Consider the following 27,773-nt stretch of genomic DNA (forward strand, 5'->3'; position numbering starts at 1 on the left):
GTAAAAGTTCATTTAAAATTATACATTAACAGAATGACCCAGATCAGAATAATGTGTATTATCGCTGAAGAATCAGTGACACATTAAACAAGAGTGTTGCAGTTAGTAAAGCTCGCACTGATTAAAGATACTAAAGGTTCTCAAAGTTTGTGTGGCACCCCAAAATCCCCCCCTAACCCTAACCCTAACCCTACCCCCCCCCCCCCCCCCCCCCCCCCCCCATTACACAAGTAGCAATCAGCATTATGGCATTAGGAGCTTCCTGTTTATACATTTTTCCTTTAAAAGTCAAATTATTTGAGCTCCTTCATATGGAGTGAAACTCGAGTCCACCTCATGTTATCAAACCACTGGTTTAATTTAGACCAGCATAAAATGGATATACTCATGGTGGGTGCGAGTTTTTACTCTGCTGGAGTAAAAGTACTTCATTTTAACTCATAGAAAATCATTCTAAATGAAATATACTCTTCCTGTCTGAGTCTGAGAAAATGTGCTCGGCAGCCCCATGATAAAGAAAATGTGCAAATTGAAGAAACAATTACAACATGCATACCTGTATATGTGTGAAATATCATTATATTATGGCCTGTGCTTTTTTTTTAAGGAGTAGGAAATACAGTTAGCCGATTATCCATTATGGGCAGCACGGCGGCAAGAAGGGTGCAGGTTCAAATCCAACCCTGGGCCTTTCTGTGAGGAGTTTGCATGTTAGTGAATGTTGTTGGTGAATAATTTGCCCATTACATTTTTACTTTCATACTAAGGCACAGATAAGGATAGCCCTGCATGATAATTGAAGCTTAAAAACATGACTTCCCAAATCCCTTTGACTTGTCTGTTTGAAAGTGCAATTAAGAGCAATATTGTAGATCAGGACGCTTTAAAGAGGCTTACTCAGCTTCTTTTTTGAGACTGCGGATCCTGCAAAACCTCCCTGGGAGCACCAGCAGATTTATTTGGATTAATAAAATCACTTATTATCACATTTTCAGTTTTTACATTCAATGTTTGGCCTAATGGGTAGGCTGCTGAAAGACCCAGCTGGGTATGACTGTATCTAGTCTAAATACCCAGTAAGATTTAAAAGCATTTTTCTTGGTTGTTGCAATGACCCAGTCTCCTAGCTGTGATCGATGGAGGTCAAATGTATTCACTTTGATTCCAGGTCTTCAGTGCTGCTTATGAAAGGATCATTACCACCAAGGGAGAGGCCGGCTCTTGTGCTGCTGTTTAGTGGCTGCACAGTACCGAAATCTTTCCAGCGGCTTGATAGCTTGTTACAATGCCTGATGTTTTCATGGCAGGTCCTGAAAGGGAAAAAAAGCACATTGCCTCTAAATATACAGCATCGCTGACAATTTTTGAGATCAGGAGTCAGACTTGCATTGGATATGTTCTGTACTAACAAAATGTAAAAAGAATCTGACTCTTTCTCCGTGCCTGTCTATCTAATCCAGAACAAAAACAGGCATGTCTCATTTCTGGGCAACAGGGCAGAGCCAGAGAGTGCATCTCACCTTCGATTGCTCTCTGTGAGCCTCAGAGTTGTTGGCATCGTATGGAGGTATTTTAACATTCTGGATTTCATGTTGCGGTAGACTCAAAGGATCGATCAGGATGTCGTAAGGCACAGCGGGATGCTTCCAAGAAAAGGAGTTGTGGACAATCCATCTCTCAGACTGCCCAAAGGTCCCTATGGATGAAAAGCAAGTTTTCCCTTTTAACAACTCTCTATAGTGTTTGTTTCAGTATTTACTGTATAGCAGCTCTCTGTTGGAAATCTCTGGTTGCATTGTCCCCCCCCCTCCCCGGTCAAGACAGACTGTCCACTTCTCGGAGGGGGTGTGGTGAACCTCAGTATATTTACATTTGAAGTCACACGCACACTCTCAAAAACCGACTACACACAGTCAAGCCAGAGGCCACGAAGGGACTATTCCGGATTATCAAAGAGGCCATCCAAGACATAGTGGATATTGAATTACCTGGTTAGCAGTTTCCTTCCTGTATTTACTGTTTGTGTTCATTTAAAGGTCTGAAATCACACTCACATTCATGATTTTCTATATGGCCCTGAGTCCCCAAAATACATCTTTGAAGTTTCTTTCCACTCATATCATGTACTTTGGGAATCACGTATACTTCTCTGTTTCAGCCCTCTAGTCATGGACGGACCATACGCAGGTCCTGTATACTTGTCCAGACTCAAAATCTACTTTAGGCTCTTGTAATAATCTTTTGACTTGGTTCATATTCCAAACTGAATTTGTTCCATTAACACAAAGTAAATGACTCGCTGTCCAACTCGAGCATGGTAGAGTTGCAGCGTGGGATTATTGTTGTTTACTGCTCTCTATGCAAAATATAATTAGGCTGTCATGTAGTTTGCTTACTGCATTACACTTGACAAGACCCCCCCCACCACACACACACACACACACACACATATAATGCATGGAATGAGAGGAAGCAGTGAAGATGATTGCACCACCTCAGTCATTGCACCACGTGCAATATTAATGCAATTTACACATCAATGGAGGAGATTGACAGATGACAAATGATGACACCTACCTATGAATTCTCCGGAGGCACTCCAGAGGCGAACAGTGCAGTCAGCGGATGAGGTAAGCACAACTTGATCAATGTCAACAATCTGCAGGCTGGACCAGAAGGGAGAGACATGAGATGAAATAGGAGTAGACATTTCCGGCAGCATGCACACTAAATCATCCTCCTGATGCTACATCTGGTGGCAGCTGCCTCCTGGGCTATTTCGCACCTATAGTGATATTCAGCGTACCGCATGCCACTTGTCAAATGAAAGGACGCAATCCACAGCCTCTGCCTATTGATATTATATTTAGAACACAATACATGTGTGCGGTGCATGTTTACATACCCAGTTATTCTGCTGGTGTGGGCACGCCAGAAGTTTTCAGCTGAGTCAATGTGAAAAAAGAAACAAGAAAACCCTCAAAATGAATTCCACATGCTTTTTAATAATAGAGAGAGAGAGAAAAGGTGCTAACCTCCAGGGGATTTTCTCTGAGGGGCGAAATTCTCCATGTTGTAAATGTAGACGTAACCGATTTGGTCAGCAGCGTACAGCAATGATGTCTTTTCTGTTTTAGCCAGTTTTGTTATCTTTTGTTTGAATCTTGACTGTAAATTGGGGATAAAAGTGGTTGAACGTTTTAGTCGCTGACATGCGGGCTCACTATTTGGCTGTGACTCAACTAGAACCAAGAAAGGTTGTCGATTCAAACATCTTACAGCTTTGATGCTGCCCATATATTTTCCTTCGCCGAGCACACTCCAGATATTTATACAACCTGTGCAGGAGAACATACATAAAGACATTTTGGGGAAGTTATAATGTGCGATTATTTCGTGTAATTAGAGTGCTCATAATACTGACCCATTGCTCCCGATGAGACAAGAGCTGCATCTGAGGAAGACTGCTGTGATTTGCAGTTCTGCAGAAAAGTGATGCTTGGAACACTCACGTCATCGTCTGTGTGCCACAAAAACACTTTTTTTTTTACTGTGATAGATGCAATAACTTTTATTGAACACAATCATCATTCACATTTAAGTTCCAAACTCACCTGTAACATGTTCAGCTAGAGGAGGGCTGACAAAGCGGCACTGTATATGTCCAGAAACTATGTTCCACACTATAATCTCTCCATCATAGCTGCTGGTGGCTAGAAATGGGGGGCACTGCGCCAAACAAAGGATGTCCTCCTTATGACCATTTTTCTGAGGAAAGATCAGATTTGGAAAGAGAAGGTTTTTTTTGTTTATGTGAGCAGATGAAAAGGCTGTGAGTGTTTGTCTGATAGGTATTAAGTCATTAGCACTATTCAGGGTGTTACAGTCCATCTATTGTGCCTTTATTCTGCCATGCTATCTGTTTCAAGGTGGCTTTTGCTAGCAGCAGGTTAGCTGAACACAAAGATTGCAAACTGCTCTGTTTTTTAAAGGGTAAAATAATCTGCCTATCAGCCATCTCTGTTTCTTATTTGTGAAAGAAACTCACTGTGAAAAATAACAAATTTCATTTTCACATTTCATTCACGAGAGTTGAATTCGTTTCCTCATTGAACCCTTATCAATAAAGGGCCATTGCTTAATTTTAATGATTCTATTTGCACACCTCATAGACTACAGGTAAGCAAACATGGGGGAAACAAAGAATAATTCACCATTCTGAAAGCCAGAAAGAGTCTTTCTGGTCGAAATTGTTTACCAGAATTATGGCTATTTCAAGTATTTCAAGCCACTGTTGTCAAAAAGCTTTCACTGAAGATGTTATTTTGCGTACTGCATTCTGTCACACATTTTTCATCAAAGCATCTCTTGATGTGAAAACGCCGAGCAGATTACCACTGCCACTACGCTTTGTTCATTCATCTTGTGCTTTCTGTGCTTGTTTCTCACCGAACTCAACAGCAATTGTTTTTGCTCAGAGTGATCCTGCCAACAAAAAGCCACATAAATCAGAAAAAGCAGATGGCACTTTTGACAGTGATTGTTGAAGTTCCTGTCATTTGTATTCGCAGCTGAAATCGGTCATGTTTTTTATTTTCTTATCAGATGCGACTGACCATCTGGAGGATTCACTGGCTGAGTGGTTAAGCAATGCAATCACCCATTGATCTTCTTCCTGAAGGCCATGAATGAAAAAGAATTTGGAAAATCCACAAACGAGGATGACGAGATGGAAGAGGACACACATCCTACTGTGAATCATACAGGATTAGTGACAATCCAGTTTTCAGTTCCACCCCCTGTCTGCATGTGTTCCCTCCGGGTGCTCTGGCTTCCTCCCACAGTCCAAAAGAGAAGTGTTATAGGTGGCTCAAACTTCCCAGTAGGTATGAATGTGTCGTTGTTTGTCTTTCGATGATGAGCACGCTCATCTGCAGGAATGTCCACGGTGCTCAGTCATTATTTCTGCTTGATGTTTGGTGAGTCTTCATTGCATTGCAATATGTGTGTAAGGGCTGTAAGGAAAATCTTTATGATGGGGAGGACATAAATTGTCTTTCTAATTTGAAGGAAGACTTTACTACACACGATCGATAAATACAATTTACTATTATTATCCAGTAATAAGCAGGGTTACGTGAGGATGAGGCAACTCCACAATTGAGCTACAAATGTTCTGGGAGCGAGCGGGACAGGTATCAGGAAGCCTTTGTTGCATGTCTCTGTACCTTCTTCTCATGTTTAAAGACTAGCTTCCTCTGTGTAACGCTCTAGTATGAATGCAGTATCAGCAAGGAAGCTTTATCTTTACAGCCACGCAGACAATCAGAGGTTTGAGGCAGCAAATGGGCAGAACTGACAAAGCATACTGTATACGACTACTATATAATACACAATGTGTCAGAGTGCAAGGAGCTTTTCCACATACTACTAAGTACTTTCTTTGTAGTATGCACATCAATTAAACATGATGTCTTAATCTGATTCTTATAATCATGTCTGTCAAACAAATATAATGAAATATTACATTAAATATCTGAGGTTTTGCACTCGTATTTCACTACTTTCACGAATGCAAAATGCAGTTATATTTCATATTTGATTATAAAGGTACAATGAAGAAACAAATAGGTTTTTTTCCTTGCTGATTTAACCAGATACTATGTCATTTTTAACACATAAAGGTGTGTGTTTCTATAAATGAAAGAAAATTGTTGTATTTATCCAATGTTTATATATTATGTGGACATAAATGTTAAGAGCAATGGCCAGAACCCTTTGAAGTAATTGACTTGATCTGTGTGAACTCCTTTTCTAAAAAGTTACTGTCAAGACAGTTTTATATTCATTAATCACCAGATCGTCCTGCCATGAAGGCTGCGGCCTCTGAATGTGATGAAGGTCCTCCGGTAAGTCCTGGCAAAGCACAGAAGCACAGTCAGCGAATGTCAATATATTTATTTTATTATGTTTGGATCATAAAGACATAATTCTTATCAAGTGGACAAGGACACATTTCTTTCACCTTGCATCAAAATAATTGCACATTTCCTTCTAAATGAATGGCTGCTTACATGGCTGCGCTCAATGATGCTGCTGGAATCTTAATTTCCCTGAGGGAGCCTTCTCAAGGGATTAAAAAAAGTTATTTCTATCTATCTATTAGTGGATCCGGGGATGGGGCCAGAGGAGCACAGGCCCCCAGTTGAAATCTGTTTGGCCCATAAGGTGTCCCTGCTCTGTCACTTATCTTTTTATTTATTTTATGACTTTATGCGGAACGGAAGCTTCCATTGGGAAGGGTTTCCATGCTTGTTACTTTTATTTTTAACTTGGATGTCAATGAGAACCTTATTTATAGGTGAGAATAGGTCGTTTGGAAGTGACACAAATGCAACAGAGGTGTTATCTGAATTCTATTTAACCATTTATTGAAATGCAGTGGAGTGTAAGCCGATGGAGGAATTGGAGACAAAATAATTGGAGGGATTTCTAAAAGCAAACTGACAAATAATACCAAGACCTTCAGTCATTTTGTTTCTACTCACTGAGTAAATGTCAATCTTCCGGTCCCGGCCGACAGACATCACGTAGCTTGAAACATAAATTACCCAAAATAAACATCGACTGAAATTCATACTGAGCCAAGGACACTTGTCAAATATTGCATCATTACTCACCAGTTCCTGTGAACTTTCAGACAGATGCAGTCGCACACCTCGTGACATTCACCATCTACAGCAACATTCAAAGTCATTTTTCACAATTACTGGAAATATCAGCCCCGGCCGCCAGAATAAAATGCTGGCATTGCACATTTCTGAAAACCACAGATGCACTTCGTATATCTCATTCTTTCTACAATGCCTGTTATATTTTCAAATTAGATTACTATGGGCTGACTTTCATACCGAAAGGTGGAAAGCTCAGTAACGGCTGCAAAGAAACAGGCTGCTGTTTGAGACAACTTCAACCAACCACTGACCTGGTCGAGGAACTTATAGCATCTGTTGAGACATTTTTGTCACCATTTTTGGGGCACCACAGCTAATAAATTGAACAACGCATCTTAGGGCTCTGCTGTTGCAGATAAATGAAATAATTGAACAACGCATTTGTGATGACACACCTTGTTGGCTGCAGCAGCAGAGTCCTAAGATGTGTTGTTCAATTTATTAGCTGTGGTGTTCACAAGTCTGCTGAATAATAAATATGTTGGGTAGCTTTAATCTTTTCTGCTAAGCTTCTTAAATATTTTTTTTTACACGCTGCATCTTTTGTAATTAATAAAATTATAGAAAAGCAGGATCTTCTCCTCTATTCCTTTTGTGTCTAAATGCAGCCATATCTTTACAATGTTGTCACAAATTGGCTAATTTTAACATACAAAATATAAAGTTTCATCTTTTCGCATGATTTGCAGAGATGTACAGTAACAGCGTTTATTCATGCGGTTGGTTTTATAAATGTATGATTTCAAGCTTTTTGTGTTGATGGTGGAATTGAGATTTCTCTCACATACCCTTCTTCAGTGTCTTTAAGCACTGACCATTGTTGAAGTTCCAGATCTTTAGACAACCATCTCTTCCACCTGTGATGAGTCTACAAACCCCAGAACACAATAATATAGTTCTTGGCAAAATATATTTTATCTAAAGTGAAATGATTCACAAGGTGCTTCAGGTACTGTACCTCCTCCCTTTCAGGTCAAAGGTCATACAGGTGATGATAGACAGGTCATGTATGCTAACAAACTCAAAAATCTGTCTGCCAGTGTCAAAATCCCAGACTTTAATCACCTGAAATCAACAAAATTTTAATTTCACATCTGAGTTAATGCACGTCGGCCAAGTATCATCTTCAAGTTTGAATCCACACTGGATTCATTTCTCAGTTGAAGTGTAAAATCCCTCATCTGTGCCCACCGTGTTGTTAAGTGCTAAATTACTCACAGATCCCTCGGTGCAGCTGACTACTTGTCGAAACTCCTCACTGAAGCCGCAGCACGTTACGGGATCATTATGTGAAACAGTCATACGTCTACGAAGCCTCGGCCTGACAGAGGAAAGAGATCAAAAATGAATACCAGATAATAGAGGAATTTGGAAGTAAATTTGTCTGAATGGAAATGGAAAGGTGGGAATTTTGTCATTTGTCAAGAATATTTTCTCAATATATTTGGAGCACATTGGATTATATGAGAAATAAAAAACAAACCTTATCTTCAGGTAGATAACAGACATGCAGTCTGATGCAATGTAGAGGGATTTCATAGCCGACGAATACAAGCATGCAGATATGTCACCACGAATCCCACTTGCTTTAGGCGCCACTGCATGCAGGCAGCACTGAGCTTGTATATCCCATATCTGAAATGGAAACAGTTGAAATCCCATAGGAAAATTCATATAGTATATTTGAGGAAGAGCAATACCATTCTAGAATACTACAACACAAGTAAATGTATTTTCAGATTTCCTCTGCAGGCATCCTAATAAGGTTTTTTTTTTATTGCTGTTTGTAAAATCGCCCTTGATGCCGTAAACGATTCTGGACAAAGACAGATGGTTGATGATTCTTGTTCCTGACACTTTGATTTGGCGAACTACCAAACGTCATGGAAATATGAGTCAACAATCAATCATCTTTCCCGAGAACCACTGATCCCAAAAATGTATGGCAAGAATTCAGCAGAGCGAATGACAAACATAGAAACTACAGGCAGATCCAGGGTCGCTGCAAATATATACTCCAAGTGGGATATAAAATTAAGGACTCAGAGGGATTAATTTAAATCATGTACAGCCTACAATTAGTAGTAGCAATGATATGACTTAAAGTTCAAGTAAGAGTCATAAATCACTTTCACAGCTCCGTCTGTGGAGACAGAGAATATTTGACTGTCCTCTGCCGAGATGCAGAGGTGGGTGACAGGAGCACAGTGGCCTTTCAACACACCGGTGGTCTGCCTGACAAGAAAAGCAGAATCAAGACGATGTGGTATTTGGAGATAGTTCTAATCCTCTCAACCAATGCTCACTGAATTCTAGGGCCTCACCCTGAAAAACATGGGTTCCATAAGCGTATGAGTCGGTCCATGCCTCCAGTGACCAGCAAGCTGTGCTTCTCACAAAGGTCAAAGGTTGTGACACCTTTGTGGATGGTGAAAGTTGTCTGGTCACACGAAGCCCGAAGCTGAGACGTCCAGTTCAGTTGGACCTTCTTGGTCTTACCCTCATAGCAGGCCTCTCTAATCTCGGTCAACTGCTGCTCAGCATCAGTTAAGGGCAGCACACAACCTTCAGATGGAAGAGAGGTTATCATCTTTATTTTTATTTCTGATTATTATTCACTCATCAGCTTAGTATTTAACATTATAGCTGAATGTGTATTGGAATGCAAAATTCCATCATGTTTTTGTAAACAGATAACCTTTTTGATGATTTGTCTGCAAACAGAAATTACCTATAACAACAGAAGAAGAGTCTTCATTTGATGAGGAGACAACAGTCTGAAGACCTGGAAAGTATTTTACCTAAATATACAGAGGAGAGTTAGTTGCATAATCTTACTGGTTTAATCTATTTGCAATGCAAGTGCATCTGTTCTGTTCTCTTGGTCTCATGTTCAACCGCTTATCCAGATTCAATTTGAGGGGACAACAGTTTGAAGCAGGGAAGCCCAGACACTCCTCTCTCCAGCTTCTTCCACCAACTCGTCTGGGGGCATCCCAAGGCACTCCCAGGCCAGCTGAGAAATATAATATTTCCAGCTAGCCCTTGGTTTGGCCCTGGATCTCCTCCTGAGGAAGGTATCCAGTGGGCATCCTGACCAAATTCCCGAAACACCCAGCTGATCCGCTCAATAGAGCCGCTACTCCTCCGCATTGAGCGGAGGAGTATCTCTACCTTGAGCCTCTCCCAGATGTCTGAGCTCCTGATCTTATCTCTGAGGCTGAGCCCAGCCATCCTACGGAGACAATTTATATATTCTATTCTATTCTATTCTATATTGTGGGATAATATGTAAAGTCTCACCTGTGTCACCCAATCCTTATGAACCTTCCATCGGACAAATGTCACATTCGGAGAGAGCACTGCATTTTCCATCTCTATGTTGGGAATATTCTCAGTCCTTGGTAATTTATTCCATAATCTATAAAAAGAGAAGTTGCCTAGCCTTACATATGCACAAACCACATAGTTTAATTGATCAGTTGAGGAACCTATCGAAAAGGGAAAGTGTAGTTTACTATTATATTTTTATATGGCAACAGGTTCATGGATCTTTCAAACAAGATATTTCATTTTACATAATCCTTTTTTTTTTTTTTTATTTATTTTTTATTTTTTTTTTATTTTTTTTTTACATAATCCATGCACATGCACTCAGCTCTATTGGTATCAGAACAATATAACTGTGATTAATGTTAAATAAAACTTAAATCTATGGTTTTCATCCCGAAAGCGTTGGAAGGTAGCATATCTTTTCAGAAAACAGCCAGAGAAAACAACCAAGGACATGCAGCCTCTCTCTTCTCAATGACGGTCAGTATTCAAAAGACATAGCTGGGGACAGTGTCGAGGAAAACCTTCAAGATGATTAAGGCATGTTTGAATTTTGCCACAATGCATCTGGAGATGAATGCTGAACTGTTTGGAAGACATTGTTCTCATTACATTTGGTACACAGTGATGTGCCAGAATTCCAGCTCAGCGATATCACAGACTGACCTCCAGCATTTGGACACTTTTGTTTGCTGTTTAAAGGTGATAAAACTAGCTATCAAATTTAGAGTTCAAATAAGTTTTTGCTGCTAGTAATTTGGATGACAGATAATTAGATTTTTGCTTCATTAAAAAAAAATATTATTTCAAGCTCGCATTTTAGGTCACATATTACCTTAGTTTTATGTAAATTTAGTTTCAGACCCAAGAGAAGATCTTATCCAAAACACATATGATACCATGGAGCATACATTTGCAATTACTTTAAGAAATATAAAACACGCTTCATTGAAAGGAGACTTGATTGAAGAAGAAACATAAAACTTATTTTTTGTCATTATATATGTCCCATCTCCATCACAGATGGAACATATAGAAAGTCACGAATACCTGAGGGTATCTCCAACAGAGGATATTAAAATGATAGCCACACATCCCTGAAATAAAACATACATATATTAACATAATCTCAGTATTAATTAAGTGGTGTGTGAGAAATCATGGATTCCATTTGAACAAAAGATCCTACCTCAGTATCTCCATACAAAATACAACATTTATCTCGGCCAGTGTAGCTGTAAGGAAAGACACAAAGTTGTCTCTCAGATCTTGATACATTGAAACACAATGATAAAATGAGTTTGTATGACTTGCCGGTAGCCTAAAGTCAAAGGGACTGTGTTCAGCGTGCTGATCTGGCAGTAAGGTTCCAGAGTCGAAAGCTCATAAAATTGGATCTCTCTGTCTCTGCTCAATATGAGACACACAATCAACAAATCCAGAAATCAAAGTATTCTATGAATATATCTATATATCGTTAATTAATTTAGATTTAGATTTTACCCTGTTGCAATTATCATCTTGTTATACTCCGCCATTAGAGTGAAATCACTTGCCCATTTCGACTTCCTGGCCGAAGGTCCTTCCATCTACAGAGAAAATAAACCTTCCACCAATATAAAACAACATAATGCCAAAATGGAATAATGTATTTGGTGGAACTACACAAATTACAGCTACATAAGGTGATTTAATCCAATACAACAGACCTGATATAATATAATATCAAGGGTTCATGATATTTTGTTTTGATCATACATTGGATATATGATTAGAGTAAAGGTTAAGCCAGGGGGCTTGCTGTATTTTGATTATCCCCAGAAAAGAAGCAAAAATGACAATTGATTCATCAAGGTTGGACTGTGCAGCCAAAACAATTTTACTTTTCCATTGATCTCAGTTTTTTTCTGGTTGGTTAATTGAAAGTGGAAACAACAGGGAGGGAGCAAGACAAGCAGCAAGGACTGTCGGTGAATGAGTGTAAAGAGAGGCCTCCTGATGGAACTATCGATACGCTTCACCATTCAGCTCAATTTGGCTATGCTCATTTGGAAAATGATTTAACCTTATTTTAATTCTCATATTTGCGAGTCAGAACCAATATATTAAGACTATCACATTGTTGGTTTTGGTCTTTTTATAGAATTTATGGACAATGATACATAATGAATAAGATTTTCCTTGAAGTAGAATACGAAAGTTAATACATACAAACATGGGTTTGGTTTTCAGTAGCTTAAGTTCAGGGCTCCAGAGGCAAGCAGTCCCATCTTCTTGCACCGTGACGACGGTGCCATCGTGGCTGGAATGGATGTTTTTGGTGGGAATGCCATTAGGCAACGTCTTCACAGTGGCTGGTAGAGTGAAAGCCACCTGCTTACTGCGTCTCGCCGTGGCTTGGCTCTCTTTGTACTCCTGCAGCGTGTATGTGCACAAGTCACCCTGCGTCAGATTACTCAGTGTTAAAAATGAATTTTTTCTGCCATTTATCTTGAGTCAGGATAAAGGTTTGGTAAAAAAAAAAGAGGAAATAGTCAACACACAAACACGAATCAACACCTCACAGTTGTGCAGTTTATTCCCATATCTGTTCAGACACACAATAATTACACTGATGCGCTGTATGTAAAAACCTTGAAGGGATTTAAGGGTAGTGAGCACATTTTTGGTGGACTGGAAATTATAACTGCAGTATATTGATGGATATGAAGCTCTATGTAATCACTAGAGTTTTAAGGAGGGCACCGTCAATCTATTGTCTGACCAAAAGTGAAATATGTTTGTAATTTCCCCTTCTTACAGGGTTGAATCATAACCAGAAAATAGTTTTGCAGATCATTAAGAATATTATGATATCACAGTGAACTTGAACTGTGGCCTTTGAGATAAAAAAGCATCATCATTTTATTCTAATTTGTCAAATGACGTCTTGAGCTGGGGCGAAAGCATTTTTAAAAATAGAATCACATAGTTCTTGTATCAAATCTTGCAATACAGCACCATGGAAATGGGACAAACAGCTTGACCTATACTTAGAAAGCTATGAGATGTGCCTCTTCAACCATGAAAATAATGGAATTATTGACTTGAAAATAACATAAATATTAATAATGCACTCATTTTCAATCAGAAAATGTTTGGGACAAAGTTTTCAGCTTTCCAATCCATCATGAATGGAGGTTATAACCTACCATTAATAACCTAATAATAACAGCACCATGTGTTTCATGGTCACCTGGGTCCTTGACAACATGATTTAGCTCAAATTGTATTGTGCACTTAGAGCTGCTTTATAAATCCTTCTATGGTACATTATTATAGTAGTTAGGATAACTTTTATTGTACATTATTGTGGCCTTTCTTTTTTTTATCTGTAAATTCCTGTTTACAGCACGTGACTCAGAACAAAAGGCTGTATCCTCTGTAGGAAGCAAATATGACTTGATGCTCACCCATGAAATCCTTCCTTGGTCTAAATAATCAATCTTCTTGAATAACCCTTGAATTTGTGCATTGCTCTGTGAAATTGAAAAAGAATGAAGCACATTGGCAGTTTGAAAAAGAGAGGTAGTTGCAAAGCACTGAAACACAGAGATGAGAGTGAGAAATGTGACACAATCTTACCATTGTAGGCAAACTCAAACACTTCTTCAATATACGTTCAAAATTCTTCACATTGATGGATGTCACACCTCTCATTTCAAATTCCTTTATAGAGAAACAGACAGTCAAATCTACTGGAAATGACTCATCAGACATTCAGTGTGGTTTTAAAAAGGAGAGACTATACAGTACCTCAAATGCTAGTTTCAGTGTCCGGAGGTCAGTGAGCGATATCATATCATTGATCTGAAAGCGGTGGTGGTGACATATCAATTACTAATCCTGTTACTGTGTATGCATGGTGTGTGTGTAAGTTATTATTAGAGAGCATTAAGTACAATAAAAACAGGTCAACTTGCAGAAAATATATAATTGTAAAACTTTCTTTCTGTGTGTTTTTCAGACAACTCAAATCCACTCACCAGAGAGTTCATAAAGTCGGAGTGCTAAAAAAGACAAACCAAGTTTAGACAGGAGAAATGAACAGTGCTCGCCTCACACTGAGCCCTATTTCATTAGCAGCACGATTAGGGCTTCACCTCTGAGTAATAATGAGTGTCTTTAATGGCCAGCAAAAGAGATGAGACACTTGCATGAGGCCAGATGACAGGCCATGCTCCCTGTGTTAATGGCCTCTCTTCAATTTTCTGCAGTTCCCTAGCAACGGGTCCTCGGTCCATGACACTCTTTGATCTATCATTAATAAATAACAGAGATAAACAGCCTAATTCCTCAAGGTTGTAACATGAGCGTAGATTTTCCCATGGTGCCTCCTGAAATGCAGAGATAATTGTTTAATCAGTCAGAGTGATGGAAATACTAAAGTGCTCACATAACCTTGACTACTTTACAAATCCCATTATAAGAGATGCATAACTTTGAACTTGTGAGCCTGGTCTGCCTAATCTGCTATGGCACATTCCTCACTGCATTAAAGCACAAGAAGTGAGACTGACATCTGCAACCCACAAACCTCGGCCTGTGCATTTGTACCAGCCATAGTTCCATCATTTCTGTCAATCTGAAACCTGAAACCTGAACTATACAGTTGGTATTTATGCTTGTTTGCTTTTGGCCTGGCTGACCCAGGCTCTGGGACAGACTGATCTGCCTCCGGCGCTGTCAGGCTGCAAGTAAATTGATCGTCAGATTATTTTTAAATGTCTTTTTTTTTTTGCCAATATTGCTCGTTTGCTCTCCTGCTGGTTGGTGATATAACACAGGACTTTAACTGTAGGTTAGTTTGACTACTTTGGAAAAACAATGTTAGTACGTGCAGCAGCGTAGCTCTCTTGTGACACCTTGAGGCTAGAGACAGGAACATTAGTTAACCAGACATGAATGCTTTTTCTACCCTGGATAACTTTCATACAACTTTTTTTTTAACTGTACCTGCAGGCTGCAGTGTCTCTGAGTTGAATCATGACTATGTTGCACTTGTCTCATGATTTGCGCTTCATCTCCAAGTGTGATGGAATGGCTTCGCCTGTTCTGTCTCAGAAGCTCCCGGACCCACCATTCAGGCTGTTCTTTTCTGTCCTCACCAACGCCCACTTGTCTTGATGCTGATGCTTTCCGATCTCGACTACCTGGCCCTGAACTGCTTCTCGTCCAGTCCTCTGTACACCCCAGTTCAGAGAGGATGCTGGAGGATTTGAGATTTTATTTTACTTGAACGCATGCCCTGCACTTAGTATACATCATTATTATGAGTAAATACTTTTGCATTGAAAGGAACACTATTGTGCATGTATTAAGCCTTGGAAGGCAATATAGTGTTTGAAACCACATATACGTTTTACTCTTGTTTAATATTAATCATCATCCAGGTGACCACCTGTCCTTGATTACAGTAACTCCCTCTAGTGCTGCCACGAATTACAGCTCAAGCACCATGGCAACTGTAAACGACTGTGTAAAAACTTTACTGTGTAATCAAGTTAACATAAAAATGGTTAATGATTAAGAGGGATGGCATCCAACAACAACAACAACAACAACAACAACAACAACAGTGTAAATGATTACCTGGTCCCATGCTTTGTTTCTAATCTTCCTGAAGTTGAAGAAGAGCGAACCTTTTTCTCCAAAGGCATCCTTGTCAGAAAGTCTATTTTAAAGATTGATGTGATGTCATAAGCTGACTTTAGCGCAGACCATTTCCTCAGTCTATCCTGCAAACAGATGCTCCCATGCAGGCAGATCTCACATTAACCTACCTGAAACCCACTCTAACATTACACCTGAGCAGAGCGGCTTGACCCCATGGCAACTATAGGTAACCAAGGGTGACAAGTGTGAACACAAAACTTAAGAAAACTCTGCTTGATGAGGGAGAAGCATCCATGTCACCCTCTCATTCTTATTAAGATAACAATATATTGAACAGTTTACTTTGTAATTTTATATCTTAACTAGATTAATTTCCACATTTAATACATCTCATAAAAGTTGTTTTTATGCATATTGCACTATATTTTAAAGAAAGAACTCTTTATTTGTCATATATATGATGCACACATGGTAAACACACAGAATGAAATGTTATTTTTCACCCTACTATGGGCCCCTCTGAAAATCAACACACACAAGCATATATGTAGGGGCCTCATGGCATGCAGAGAGGGGTGCCACCATGATCGGTGCACCCAAAGCAGTTAAGGGGGGTCAGTGCCTTGCTCAAGTAAACCTCGGCAGTGCCCTGGAGGTAGACTGGCCCGTCTCCAGTCCCCAGTTCTCACTCCGTAACATTGTTTAAGCCGGGACTTGAAACGGTGACCCTACAGATTCCAACCCAATTCCAACCCATTTAACCACTGCTGCCCAAAAACAATGTTACCTGAGTGGGAATCAAACCCAGGCCACCCAGTGAGAATATTAAATTCTAACCACTAGACCACTAGGGATGTTGTAACGTGTAGGTTGCGTAAATCAATAATTGAATTGGTACGGTACATCAAATTAAATAATTGAAATAAACTTTATTCTCCCTGCAGGCAGGCATTTAATGATCAAAATAAACATGTTGTACACAAAAATGTATTACGCAAGATACTTTTATTACTAATATATGACCTTAAATTATAACATTTGTTATTGAAAAAAATTATAAACACAAATAAGTATACGCCACAAGGCTCAGCTAGGTCCTGGCCAACTTGATATCCAGTCTAGGGAACAAGGATTAATGACTGCTGGAAGTTTAGTCCCTGTCTCCCTGTTTTAATAAGCGTCTTTCGCAGCCTGAATGAATGAATGAATATATTTATTAGATAGAATGTTAGAGTACAAGTACAGTCACACAGTAGCATGTATTACAGTACAAATAAAGTCAAACATCCTGTCTAAGAGGAGCATTTCAAAAAAGCCCTTGCGGTCTTGTTTCCGTTGAAAGTCCTTCGTACATAAATCATCCACAATTAACAATACAAATTTAACAATACAAATAAAAATAAAACCAATATTCAATAACTCAATTGATGCAACGTAACATTAGAAAAATAAAAATAAAATGATTTTACACCGCCGATGCAAACTAACAATTAATCTAAAATAAATTACACCACTGATGCAAAATGACAATGAATGACAATAGATTACATAAATTACAATAAATTACTAAGGCAATTAATATGTGCAACGTAGGTGGACAAAAAAAAGGGGGGGGGGGGGGTTTGATCCGGAGAGAGTCGTGATGACTATCTCCGTTTCTGTCCCCCTAAAAGGTGTATTTTTAGGGCCGTTTTGAAGGAGGCCAAAGAGGTGCCTCCTTTTCTGTAAAACCAAAGGACACAGCACATAAATGATCCAATCAAATTAGCAATGCACCGGTTAGAACAGTCAAACATTCACAGGCTGACGGGGATGCTAACCCTCCTCAGGTAAAATTCTGTGGAACTGCTGCAGCTCCTGAGGAAGCAGAGACTTCTCCTCACATGAGACTCTCTTTCCATAGATCCTGTTGCAGTTGGTCAAATCTGATCTCTTCTGTTGATATTTTCAGATGTGCCTTTGCACAACAGTCGGAACTGCAACACGGAGAAGAAACCAAATAGATAATTAAATATATGTAAGAACCACTATCAGAATTTACATCAGCGCTCATACCAAGAGAGCCCAGCTTGGAGTCTGTGCTGTTATGGTTGGGCAGTAGCTCCGGATTTTGCTGTGGCTTTTGGTAATTATCCCTCATTTCTGTGTCACTAGCCACTTTCTGCTTGCTGCGCTTAGCTGTGAGTCTTCTTTCTGCATTATTGGAATAATCATGTCCTGTCAACAAATTCAACCATAAAAGAAAGAAAATAAGCAGTTGAGAGAAAGCAGTAATGACTGATTTATACCTGCCAGATTGCCATGATGCTTTAAAGACACAAGACTGTGAACTCCCTACCTTGAGGCGTACCCATGAAGTCACAACTGTAGATGGAGCGGTACTGTGCTGTCAAGGCCTCGCGGATCTTCTCCTCACATGTGGAACATTTCCAAACGTGGCCAGTATACTCAGAGCTCTGCACTGCTTTTCTCTGCAGCCTCCATGCCGTGAACAGCTTAAAGGTTACGGTACATTTCAATAGGTCAAGCATGACATTCAACTACAAATGTAAAATGGAGGCTAATACACCCTGAATATCAACCTGACTCGGATGTGGGTTGTTCCTCCGCCTCTGCCCTGCAGCTGTTCCTGTGCTAATGCATTCAGCTTTACAGGCAGGCTTCCAGCAAAACTCCTCATTGTACACTGTTGAACCAAAAGGAGCAGGACGTGAATAAGAATATATAAATGAAGTTGATGTTGGGCACCTGCACATGCAACAACATGCACATACTATTACACACCAACAGACACTGTTTGTAATTTATGTAAGTTATTTATTGTCATTTCGCATCAGTGGTGTAATTTATTTTAGATTAATTGTTAGTTTGCACTGGCGGTGTAATAACATTTTATTTTTGTCTTTCTAATGTTACGTTGCATCAATTGCGTAATTTAATATTGGATTTATTTTTATTTGTATTGTTTTTTGTGGATGATTTATGTACGAAGGACTTTCAACGGAAACAAGCCCGCAAGGGCTTTTTTGAAATGCTCCTCTTAGACAGGATGTTTGACGTTATTTGTACTGTAATACATGCTACTGTGTGACTGTACTTGTACTCTAACATTCTATCTAATAAATATATTCATCATCATCATCACTCAAATTCAGTAAAGTCAGAAACCTACAAATAGAACTTACAGCAGACTCTCAGTTGAATTTGGCCAGTAGACAAATTGCCTTTGATTTGATGTTTCATAAGGATCCCACCACTGTTTACCCACTGCAAAAAAAATATATATATATAATATATATATAATATAATACTTCTAGAATAAAGTTAGATTGTATGTGAACCATTGCATTGTAACTTTAAAAATGTGCATTACTTTCCTATGCAGATACATGATACTATCTACAGACATGTAGACACCTAGTACAAATTATTTCATCAAAAAATATTACTGTCCATCCTATACCCTATTACACAACATAATGTTGTATTACTGTAATATAACTGTAAATCAAAGTGCAACAGTAATAAAAAATTAAAGCCACAAGCGACGTTGTAGGCCCTCGCCGGCCGACAGGCCGTTGAGCTGACCCGCCGACGCACGCCGCTTTTGTCTTGAGTGCTTCACAAGTGTTTAGATTTTAGCTGCATTAGTAGCTCACAGTTTAGTCAAATCGTTATTTGGATTATATGGCCATCTGCCATCAGGAGTTTTGAAGTTTCAATCCAATATGGCCGCCTTCCTGTGTGTCTGGGGGCGTGGCCATAATACTTTTTTTTTTGCCCTGACATGACGCATGTCTGTGCCGAATTTCGTGACTGTCCGACAAAGTTGGCGTCGGACCCCTCCCCATAGGAGGGGTTGCCATCGCCATGGCAACAGCGTAAAAAGTGCAGCCTGGGTGTCATTGCCTTTTCAACCGGCATGCGCGTGAGAATGTATGTGGCAAATTTGGGACGTTTCCATGCTAATATGTCATTTTCATAAGATTGATGATTGTTTTGTGTCGCACTCATTTGATTAACATGGGGAATCCCGGCCATTGCCACGGCAACACCGTCAAAAGAACAACATGGTTACGATTGAGTTTTCCGACCGGCAAAAACAATCTAACTTTTTTTCTGAGTGCCCGATTATTACACAAAATACATTTTCGGAATGGTCTCGAATGGTTTCAATCCAATATGGCCGCCTTCCTGTGTGTCTGGGGGCGTTTTTCAATCATTCACAGACTCACTTCTACTAAACCAATTACCTTATAATGTTTCGATCACATTTTAATTTTGTCTATTTAACTATGTCGTGCTATATATATATTTTTTAAATATATTTTCCACATATAGAAGCGTTATAAAGTACCATAAGAATAAAACAATGTACTTAAGAATAACTTGTTTAATTGACTTAATCCCAAATATGTTTTACTCCATTGTAGGATAAAGGTCCTTATTCCTCGTTTTCCCAGTCCAGTTCTGTTTGACATTCAAGTTGAGCGCCATTCCTGCGTCTAGTTTTTTTGGACAACAAAGTATTCCCGGCGTGACTGAGACAGCGAGTGTCCAATTAGATACTCCAAGGAGTTGACGGCAGCCAATGTCCGACAGCCTGGGCTTTACGCACGGGATAAACACACTGATCCCAGTCACCGAACCGCGCTCTACCGGATCCCATTGTTTGAGACGTAGCCCCGTACGAGCGGCGTCTTACACCAGTGTAGAGGTAAGCGTTCTAAATGTCTAAAATGCATTTAACCGAAGACTAGTTTATATGCGCTGCGGCTGAAACGGGGGGGGGGGAGGTTTCCACATCATCGTTGCAAACCGCATGTCTGGATGAATGGCTGCGGTTTAGCACCGGTTTGTTACATTTTTCCTTAGTGATATTAGTAAAAGAACGATGAAACGATCCGTAGCCGTAAAATAAACGAACAAATGGCATCTCATTCACTTGCCACGCAAATTACAATGTTTTACCAACCTAAAATGTTGCGCTAACTCTAACGGTCTTCTGCGTTAACCTCACAATGGAGGCTGGATGATGTGACCGTGATGACATCATATATGCTAGCGCTAGCTAGCGGTTAGGCAGAACAGAAGCATGAGTTAGCTCTGATCTGGTAGCGTTTCTTTACCCCGGGGGGGCTGTGGTGCAGGCGGAGCACAGATCTTCCAGATTATCGTTCCTTCCTTCATTGAGACTTCAAATTCAGCGATCTAAACTATCCAGAAAGGCCGTCAATGTTAAATAACGGGGCCCGTGACATGCAAAAAAAAAAAAAAAAAACCCGCATGGTGTATGAACGCACTCCCGCTAGCTATTGTTCGCAATCAAATCAGCCATTTTATTAATCGTCACCTTGAAAATCAGCATTGTGGCATGCCAAATGGCTAAAGCAAGCTAGCCTAGCTATCAAGCTAACGGCACGAGCGAGAGGAGACAAAGCAAGACCTGAGCCATAATGGCTAACGGCTAACGGCTAGCGCACTACGGCATACAAGGCCGTGGGCTAATGCTAATGAAGTCATTTGGGTTATATTACAGCCCCAAGCCGTCTAGAACGTGTGAAACAAGAGGCTGGGTGTTATAATTAAATAGTATAACATATTAAAGTATTTTTTTTAACCCATGTTTGTATTCGTGAATGGATAATGGGACTAAAGATCAGTTTACGCATGTCTACGTCAGTATTCAAATGGGCATCATGTTTGCCAGTCACCTCCTCCCCATAGCCCGATTTAAACAATGGATGGAAGTGACAAAGCAAGCCGAAGACACTTGGTGATATTTAGATGCGGACAATGTGGTGGAATCATTGGACTCTGATGCATTCCTCTCAAAGTAGCTTTGCTTTCTCTCCGTCTAGATATGCCGAAGATGGTTAAGGATCCGACGAAGCCCAGAGGCAAAATGTCCTCATACGCATACTTTGTGCAAACATGCCGACAGGAGCACAAGAAGAAACATCCCGATGCCTCGGTTAACTTCGCAGAGTTCTCCAAGAAATGCTCAGAGCGTTGGAAGGTAAAATACATTTCTATATATATATATATATATATATTCTTCTTTTTATTTCTTTACATAGTCCCAATTGCCTTGATATGTGTGCATATGTATCAGCTCCAATTTTTGTTTCCAAAAAGACAATGTCTCCAAAAGAGAAAGGCAAGTTTGAAGATATGGCCAAACTAGATAAGGTGCGTTATGAGAAAGAAATGAGGAATTACATTCCCCCGAAGGGCCATAAGAAGAAGCGATTCAAGGACCCCAATGCCCCAAAGAGACCACCGTATGTACCATGCTCAGCTCCATCCACACTCAGTTTTTTTCCCCACCCCTACAATAAATGCAAATTACATATCTTAAACATAGCCTGATCTTTTCCGCCGCAGGTCTGCGTTCTTCCTGTTCTGTGCCGACTTTCGCCCCAAGGTAAAAGGCGAGTGCCCTGGGCTCACAATTGGGGACACAGCGAAGAAGTTGGGAGAGATGTGGAACGGCTCATCTGCAGAGAACAAGCAGCCATATGAGAAGAAGGCTGCCAAGCTGAAGGAGAAATATGACAAGGTAAATGACGACACTAGGTTTAGTTTTTGCATGCGTTCAGGTTTGTTTTTTAGTGGTAAAAACACATTTGCTGCGCTTTGCACAGGATATCATTTGCTACCGCACAAAGGGCAAAGTGGATCCAGAATCTGCTGCCACTGCAGCAGCAGAGGACGAGGAAGAGGAGGAAGAGGACGAGGAGGAAGGCGACGAGGAGGAAGAAGACGACGAGGATGACGAGTAGATTGCGTAAGGGAGGGACGTGATGTTTTCTTTATGCCATATAATCCCAGTATACTCAATTCACCATCTTGAAACAGAAGTCAGACTGAACAAGATAATGTGTATATTTAATGTTTTTAAGATGTACAGTGTTATTCTCCTTTTTTGTAAAGTTAACACTACATATAAGTTTGAGATTTTCCAGTGGTAGTTCATTTTTTCTTGTCATATGAAGTAACAATTTAGGACTGCAAATCAGTATGAAGTGTATTTAGGTGTTAAAGCTCAAAAATGAGATTTCTGAGTTTGTAGTGTGTTTTTCTTTATTTTGGAAAATATTTTTTTATGTGGCGTCCCAATGTCTTTTTATTCTTTGAATAATGAATACCACTCTAATATCAAATGCAGCTGTCGACATTGAAGAATGTCTTCAATAAAGGTTGTCTTTTCTTAAAAACCTGGGTTATTTTTTCCCTCCGATTTATCTCAACATCACAAGCTGTCTGAAATGAAATACTCTAAATGTGAAACGCATAGTCGGTTGATGACCACCATGAATACAGTAATTAATTACATTCCTTAATTTAACAATATTTGCAGCAAATGAGTGGATGAGTCTGCCAGGTTTGCTTATTTTTTTTTACATTTATTTTGCAAATGATAAAACTAACTTCCATAGTACTTTTGTATAGGTTGATTACCATAGTTTATTATTGTGTCTTGCATATGAATGCCCAGCCCGGATGGGTTTATAAAACACACCACAAAACATTATCCAGATGGTTGCAACGCCTCACAGTTTACACAAATATAAACAAAACACAAATCACTACTAAATCCAGATCAAGCAGGAAATAAACACATTTTGTCTTCGGTCGCAGGTTTTCAAAATATAATACACAAAATCAAAAACATGTTTTTCAAAAGCATAGAAGCAAAAGGGTTAATATAAATAAATGTAAGGGCTGGGAGCTATGATAGTGATTTATTTTCTCCCATAGAACTGATCAGCCAATGGGCATTGCTCTTTGTGTTTTGGTTTGTCGTGTCAGACAGAGCATCTTGCAGAGCAATTGGGTCAAATTTATTAGATACAAATTAATTATTGCTTCTAATATTCTAAAAGCTTTGCAAGAGTTCAAGAATCAGTGGCCTCAAGAGTTTTTAGTTGTTGTTTTTTACCTAGAAATTTGTGTGTGTGTACGTGCGCATGTGTGTTTTTACCTGACTGATTCATCTTTTTTGCACCAGACTTTCTTCTTTTGCCAAAATTTGAAAAGCAACTGCAAATACTGAATTCTTGTATGTTGTTGCATCTGAAACCCAGAAGGGGGCGCCACAATAAAGGGAAGTGCGTGATACATAACGTTAACCGATGAAACTGCTGCCAAGCAGCGACATTTGTCGGCCTCGTTCTGATTCAGGACACACATTCAACACAGAATGTTATTCCTTGCTCAGTAAAACTATCAAGCAAATAACAAAAGTCAGCTTTCAGAACTTAAGGACCTTTTATTAATAAAGATATCAATCCTGAGATGGACTTCTGTTGAACTTTAACATAACATAAAGACTGTGTCCCTCAGGAAAATCAGTGAGCTTGATTGTAGCATAATGTTAATTAATAGCTTGATGCAATTCATTGTTTTGACTCTAAATGTCTGTGCATTACATTGTTGCAGTATATAGATATTATAATGAATTAAAAATGGTTTAAAGGAGGTTAAATCCCAGGTGTTGGAGTTTAACTGAATCAAACGTGAGATTTGTCTTATTTTTAAACACTTGTGGGAGAAACCTTTCCGTGTCGTGCGTGTGCACGTCCCCAGTGATTCCAGCAAGAGACCTTTTGTAATTCTTTGCTGGGATAAAGTTCCAACTGTGTGTAATTGGATATAGCCTCACGGTCGCTTAAAAGGGGGAAAGAACCTTCCTCTCAAAAGTGTTTGCAAATATGAATGAAGTCACAGAGGTCTCCTGTCAGAGGGCGTAACACGATAATTACATACATAACTAGAAAAGCACTCAGACAGCGCAAACCTCTGCCATGCAGCCCATTCCCTTTGGATTTACCTAAAAAATTATCATCTTTATTTTATTAACATTTTTAGATTCAATGACCATTAAAAATACCTTAAACAATTGAATTCACATTGACATCATTAGCTGAGTAGTTATCCGCGCAAAAAGCTTCTTCGATAATTTTGTGTTGGTTCCATGAATATGTACTTTCAAGAGTCCATCTGGACTCCTTTGAAACCATCCGTCGAGCATCTACTGCTGATTCCAAATTATACTGAAGCTCCTTGAGGAACCCTCAATTACCTCTTGAGTTTCAGTCCAGTGCATGCCGTGTACACCCCCAGAGAACAGCATTTCAAAGTCTAAGGAATACAAGACGGGCATCTGGGCTCGCTCTAAACATTTAATGGGATCGACGTTGGACCGAGACCCATCTTCAGATTTTTTTTTCCATCAAGCTCCATCCAGCAGTTTTTCCACAATCTAACAAACAACAAACAAACAAACAAATGCTGTCAAAACCCATAACCTCCTTGGTGAAGGTAATTAACATAAACTGTACAGCAGTTGATTTTACAGGGGGAAATTCAGTAGTAGTTGTACTCCTACTTCACCCAGTAGCCTTAGTCTGTAAATACTGTACTAGTCCATACTAAATGTATATATTGCTGCTGTAATGGCCTGTTTATCTAAATTTACAGTCAGTACAGCAGTGTTATGCCAGCTCCCCCCCTCCCCCCAAACTCACAGAGTTTGCTTTCTTTTCTCTCCTTTTACTGAATGAATAAACGAATCCTTTGTCTGGCTTGACACAAGAAAGGCTCCCTCTAAAGATGCGCTTCTGGAGGCAACTGTTTAAACCATCCATTTCATCTGCACAAGAAGAACCTCAATAGCAAAATACATGGAGTGATGGAGACAATATTAAACAGACAGAACCAGCAAAGCATACATGTATTATTTACGTTTTTTGTTTTTGTTTTTTTTCAGAATTCGAGATAATTTCATAAAGAATGCAGGGGCATGTAAACTCATTTCAAGATTATGTTGTATGCTATCAAACGTTAAAACTTTTGCTTTGTGTGGGCAAAAATAACTTTTTTTGAATTGCACAATTTGCATAGAGTGACGTCAAAGGGGCGTGTCAGCTAGGAATACAAGCTGAAAAGACTGAGTAATCACCATGGATACAGCTTTTAAAGTTATCTGTTTGTTGGTCTTGTGTGGAGGTAATGCTGTGTCGTTTCCAGGACTTCATTTATTGCAGTTTGCTTTGGTTTACTTTACAATGGACTCTGTTGGACCTGGAAGAAAATGTACTGTTTTATGTTTTTTGTTTGTGGTAAGTTGGCTTTGTGCAGCAGGTTTTTATGAAAAATGATTTTAGTTTGTTTTTAGTGTTGCAATTTATGAATGTATAAAGTTACAGAGCTTTTGAATATGTAGAACATTTACATATTATGAAAATAAATGTCCCAGTCTAAACCGATACTTGGAAAAGTACGTAACATTAAAATGCTTCAAAAGTTCCCTGTTACTGACAATATCACTTTTGAGAAGAAGCTTACGTTTCTTTCACTCATCAGGTATTTATTATTGCATCCTCTTGTGAATCAACTGGAAAAGGAGTGAGTGTGAGGAAGAGGCATTTTGCAGATAACGTCTATGAGCAACATCTGCTTTCCTTCTGGCATCATGCATCTGTTGATGCTGCAGCCAAACGTCACACAGTCAGCTTACTGGCTGATAACAGACGGCAAACACAGACGGCTTTCTCTAAAATCGTTCATTTTGAGGTGACAGAAGACACAGTACCAGGTTAGTATAGTGTACAGCAAAGTGTTTCTCCATGTTAATTAGTTAATTTAAGTTTTACTTTCCTCATTCTATCAAATGTATTTTAGATATTTTCTGACTTTCTGTTTTTGAAAATAATCAACAAAATGTGTGTTTCAGTCTAAGCGCACTAGATCCTCCAGTAATTATGCGTTATCCATGTGTTGACAGGAACAGTTGTGGGAAAGCTGGAAACAGACTTCGCGTTTCTCACGCCGATCACATTCTCATTGGAGGAGGATGACGGGGAGAACCTGTTTCTCCTCGGTCCCCTCTCAGGGGAGTTCTCTTTATCCCGAACCCTTGATTTTGAAACACAACGCTTCTACATAGTCACTGTGGTGGTGCAACAGGGGGATTCTCAGGTGTCCAGTGTCAGAGTCTACTTCAATGTGTTGGATGTGAACGATAACCCCCCTGTTTTTAGTCGGCACACTTTTTCTGCATCGTTGCTGGAAGACACTCGGGCTGGCACTTGCTTCCTGTCCTTGAATGTGTCAGATAAAGATCATGGTAAGTATCAAACCTGCTGTAGATGTGAATATATATATGCAGAGAATAATAAAACAAGTATCATTGGAAATCTTTACATTCTTACAGTGCATGGCTGCGTTATTACGACTCTAAAAAAAGAAAGCAACAAAATATGAGGACCGATTTATTGTGAGTTCAGCGAGAAAAACATGGATGCATGCAAAAGCTGAGGTGTCTAAATAAAGAGCATGGAAAGGTGTGATTTATGTAATTGTCCATTGCCCCGATGCGCTGGCAACGCATCCGAGGTGTCCCCTGCCTCTGCCCCGTAGTCAGGTGGAATAGGCTCCAGCAACACCCGTGACCAGCAAGGCGGATAAAGCAGCTGCAGACGACATGATTGAGGTTGTCTCTTCTACAAGAAGATGGATGGATGGATGGCATGAATGTGATTTGTTGTTTGTCATGTGGCCCTGTGATAAACTGACGATGTTTCCAGGGTGTACCCCACCTCACCTCATGCCCAATATCAGCTGTGATAGAGGACAGCCCCCCTGACCCGAACCAGGATGAGTGTTTAAGAAAATGAATGAATGAATGAATGAATGACTGAATGGACAAACGAATGAGGATTTTTTTTCATTTCATTTAATAAATTCATGCAATTTCTTTTAACTACATATCAGAGATTAAGTGTAAATTGATTATTGTACATTTAAATGAACTTAATGCAAATTTGTGCATGAATCTAATGTGTTCAGTCCATTGTTACTAAGAGAAAGTAGAGAAATGTCTATATATATATATATATATATTCTCTGTAGTGAACGTTATTCACGTTTAAGGCATGAACGTAAACTCATGATCAAATCTGACTGAATTGTCTGAATTTCCACGTATTGAAAAAAACATGACGGGAAAACGTATCATTAAATAAAACTTTTTCGAGACATTGC

At 39.5% G+C, this 27,773-nt stretch overlaps 2 protein-coding genes and 1 pseudogene across 2 annotated transcripts; 1 reads left to right on the forward strand and 2 right to left on the reverse strand.

Moving 5' to 3' along the window:
- Window positions 1-1,520: 1,520 nt before the first annotated feature.
- Window positions 1,521-15,766, reverse strand: LOC137914640 (cilia- and flagella-associated protein 337-like; the record flags this gene model as incomplete). The annotated part of the gene is made up of 27 exons (XM_068758155.1): window positions 15,699-15,766; window positions 15,063-15,315; window positions 13,863-13,916; window positions 13,692-13,775; window positions 13,520-13,585; window positions 12,279-12,509; window positions 11,571-11,656; window positions 11,382-11,474; window positions 11,257-11,302; window positions 11,118-11,164; window positions 10,038-10,155; window positions 9,466-9,535; window positions 9,059-9,299; window positions 8,864-8,969; window positions 8,218-8,369; window positions 7,953-8,055; window positions 7,693-7,799; window positions 7,523-7,602; window positions 6,681-6,735; window positions 6,549-6,594; window positions 5,857-5,916; window positions 3,615-3,768; window positions 3,425-3,520; window positions 3,280-3,338; window positions 3,036-3,168; window positions 2,599-2,666; window positions 1,521-1,643 (listed from the first exon to the last, which is right to left on the reverse strand). Coding segments are annotated over exons 1-27 (2,799 nt in total), but the record flags the coding sequence as incomplete, so codon positions are not given.
- A 1,771-nt stretch (window positions 15,767-17,537) lies between these two features.
- On the reverse strand, window positions 17,538-19,594 carry LOC137914643 (testis-expressed protein 26-like; annotated as a pseudogene).
- Window positions 19,595-20,382: 788 nt separating this feature from the next.
- Window positions 20,383-22,919, forward strand: LOC137914638 (high mobility group protein B1-like). Its single transcript, XM_068758153.1, has 5 exons — window positions 20,383-20,439; window positions 21,584-21,741; window positions 21,861-22,006; window positions 22,110-22,284; window positions 22,370-22,919. Exons 2-5 carry the CDS (start codon window positions 21,586-21,588, stop codon window positions 22,505-22,507), a joined length of 615 nt encoding a protein of 204 aa, XP_068614254.1. The 5' UTR covers window positions 20,383-20,439; window positions 21,584-21,585; the 3' UTR covers window positions 22,508-22,919.
- The last annotated feature ends 4,854 nt before the right edge of the window (window positions 22,920-27,773 follow it).

Source organism: Brachionichthys hirsutus, unplaced genomic scaffold (assembly GCF_040956055.1).
Source record: "Brachionichthys hirsutus isolate HB-005 unplaced genomic scaffold, CSIRO-AGI_Bhir_v1 contig_1488, whole genome shotgun sequence".
NCBI lineage: Eukaryota > Metazoa > Chordata > Actinopteri > Lophiiformes > Brachionichthyidae > Brachionichthys > Brachionichthys hirsutus.

Coding starts and splice junctions, on each gene's coding strand:
- LOC137914638 (XM_068758153.1), top strand. CDS start 21,586: ATGCCGAAGATGGTTAAGGATCCGACGAAGCCCAGAGGCAAAATGTCC. Junction 22,007..22,109: donor AATGCCCCAAAGAGACCACC/GTATGTACCATG, acceptor TTTCCGCCGCAG/GTCTGCGTTCTTCCTGTTCT. Junction 22,285..22,369: donor TGAAGGAGAAATATGACAAG/GTAAATGACGAC, acceptor CGCTTTGCACAG/GATATCATTTGCTACCGCAC.